Below are 3244 nucleotides of genomic sequence, written 5' to 3' on the forward strand. Positions count from 1 at the left end.
CCCACGCTCCCCAGATAGAGGGTCAAATGACTAACGTATATACCATCTCTACAAGGACAGCAACAAAACCATGAACTGGAAATCAAGCTCCAATGATTTTAACCCTCTACCCCACCCACATACGAGACACACAAAAAACTCCAACCCAGCCCCTTCAATCAACTCAACCACACACACAAACACACACACACACACACACCAGAAAGGCCCTGCTGGTATCCTCTGACACACAGCAAGCCACAGAGCCTCCAGAAGGTAGCTCACATATCTGACTCCGATCACGGCAGGCCTCCCTGGGCTCCTGCATGGCGCCATGCGGCCAAGGTCAAGCCGCCCGCCGAGATCGGCTGAAATTCAACACCCACCCCACCCACCCACAACACGCCTCCCCTCCCCTCGCACCTGCACTCCTCCATGCGCACCCCCTTTTCTCCTCATTTAATCTGTTTTGGGTTTCTCACCTCGCTACCTGGGCTTGCAGTCAGCAGACTAAGGTCGAAAGCTGGAGGTCACAGATGACACATTCTCCATCTAATCTAGTCTGTGCATTTTAAGTGCAGATTTTATACTTTCAAATACGTTTTTTTCCCCCCTCTTCTTTTTGAGAGATGTACATTTTTTTATCTCTTTGACAAATACTGAACACTCAAGGTCTGCCAAGGTCGTGAAGCTGCACAGGTTTTAAAACAAGCGGAGAAAGAACCCGAAAACTCACCGCTGATCTCAGCGTTGGCTGCCGCCTCCTTCTCGCCCGTGATGCAGTTCTCCAAGAAGACGCCTCCGCGGTAGCAGCCGGCTGCAGCGTCCTTGCCTGGGGGTGGGGTGTCCCAGCACTGGCAGGGCGTCTGCATGATGCCGCAGGGGTGGCTGGAGGTGCTGGAGGCTAAGCAATCCTCCAGCCACTGGCACAGCATCTGGCATGCCGCCATGCTGGGGTTCCTCTTGCCCACCACTAGGTACTCCACCTTGAACCGGCCTTCGCCAGAGCGCATGCCCGGCCGTGGCAGGTTCTTTCTGATCTGCAGGTACTGCTTGCCGGCCTCCACGAAGGCCACATGGGCCGACTGATCGCAGAGCCGCAGCACCTCATCGAAGCTCTCCGTGCCCAGGTAGGTGCGCGTGGCCTCCAGGAAGGAGTCGAACTGGAAGGAGCGCACCTGGCGTGGCACACAGTCCTCCTCCGGCTTGGTCACTTTGATGAAGACGGTGTAGCGCCGCGGGTCGGGATTCTGCAGCGTCCAGGAGCAAGGGGTTGTGGGAAAGACGGCAGAGGAGTTGAAGAAGCCAAAGAAACGGTTCTGGACCTGTGTGGAGCAGGTGTCTGACTCGGGACCCGAGGGTGCGCTCTGGACCGGCACCAGATCCAGCAGGAGCAACACGGCCAGCAGAACCAGCATGAACCAGTACTGGGTCCGTTGTGTTCGGTGCATTGTGGGTATAATGGAAAGTGTAAGGGACAGACAAGCACAAGGAAGGAACATAGAGTTGTCCTCCACCACTGGGGTTTATGTACTCGTGCTCACACAGGGACAAACTGATCAGAGGGGCATCTAAGGGAGGGGTAGAGAGAATGATGGAGAGAGAGAGAGAAAGGGAGGGAAAATGAGAGAGAGAGAGAGAGAGAGAGAGAGAGAGGGAGAGGGATCCTCTGTAGAGACTTCCTGATCAGGTTGAGGGTTGGGGGATGTGGTTCATTGATCCATATGGCGGCTCATGATGACATCAGAGAAGCATGGAGTCCTCAGCCTCATCTGTTAAAACAGATCAGAAAAAAGAAGGCCAACTTAATCACACCAGAGAAGTGAAGATGGCCAAAGTAATCAAGCAGAAGACTATGAGTTTTTGTATATGAGTAAGAAAACATTTGGGAACAGATTAAACTAATACCACCATCAACCAGAAATGGTTTTCTAAACAACAACAACTTACTGCAATAGAACAACAAAAAACTCCCCACACATACATACACACACAGACATATATATTTATGCAAATGGTAATAAATGTAGTGCACAAAAAGAATGTTTCTTTGAGCAGCACTTTGCAGAATCCAATTGCCTCACTTTGCAGTGATTTGAAATGGAACAAAGCCAGCAGATAATACCTTCCTACAAATGTCGTCTTTAGTTGTGCCTTTTCATCAGTGAGCCAGCTAATTTGTCCAATTATAGGGTAATTAATTGCAAAAATATGAACACCTGCAGTGAATCATTATTCCGGTACATTTGCTGCTTGCCAGAATGATCAATTGCCTTCATCACAGCTGATTAGCAGGGTGTGAGCAAATGGACAGGTCCCCAAATGGCCTATATGTAATATCTCTCCTTAAAATTATACGTATATTTTTTACATTTTGGATTATAGAAAGAGTAATATCAAAACAACAACAACGTGTTTGAGAACAACACATTATGTGCAAATGTGCCAATTAAAAAAGCTATTCTTATTCACAAAAGCAAACATAAATGTATTTATTTTATGATCTCTTTTATCCTTTTCTCAGAGATACAGCCTTTGAGATGGGGCGAGTAAGACGAGACACAAGGCTCCATGCTACAGGATATCGGAAGACCCTGTGAGAACGTGAGGCACAGACAGACTAAGAGCTAAGGTCATCATCATTGATCTCTCAGGGCGTGTAACACACACACACACAGACAGACAGACACGCAGACACACAGACACACAGACACACACACACACACACACACACACACACACACACACACACACACACACACACACACACACACACACACACACACACACACACACACACACACACACACACACGTCTCAGGGCATGTAACTCTAGCACTATGGCATGGGTTAATTGATCAGACCGGAGGTGCATTTGCTGTCATCATTAAAGTGACAATAAAGGCTTAGATCCTAATAACATCCGGAATGATATCAATATCTTCCTGTGTCCATTCAGAAGCTGTGTGTGTGTGCGTATGTTTGTGCGCATGTATGTGTGTGTATGTATGTGTATGTATGTGTGTGTGTGTGCGCGTGTGTGTGTGTGTGAGAAAAAACATTAGCCAGGAGTTGATGTTCTTTTAATTACATGAGCATACACAATAAAAAAGGAGGCTTTTGGATTTATTTTGTTCAATGTGGATACATCACAGTGGAGCAGAGCCATTAGCCAGATTTTCGTCAGACCAACTGGTAAGGTAAAGTATTTCTCAAGGGCTTCTTCTATCATTACTGTTGCTATGTAGGTAGGATTGGCCATGGC

At 47.9% G+C, this 3244-nt stretch overlaps 1 protein-coding gene across 1 annotated transcript in view; it reads right to left on the minus strand.

The window, feature by feature from the left end:
* Positions 1–1481, minus strand: part of adgrb1a (adhesion G protein-coupled receptor B1a) — a gene marked incomplete at its 5' end in the record, with an annotated part of 60710 nt that extends 59229 nt beyond the window's left edge. The window contains one exon of the mRNA XM_080857652.1: positions 716–1481. Within this exon, the coding sequence (XP_080713778.1) occupies positions 716–1481 (766 nt within the window). The remainder of the gene's footprint in view (positions 1–715) is intronic.
* Between the last annotated feature and the right edge of the window lie 1763 nt (positions 1482–3244).

Source organism: Sprattus sprattus (assembly GCF_963457725.1).
Source record: "Sprattus sprattus genome assembly, chromosome: 19".
NCBI classification, from domain to species: Eukaryota; Metazoa; Chordata; class Actinopteri; order Clupeiformes; family Clupeidae; genus Sprattus; species Sprattus sprattus.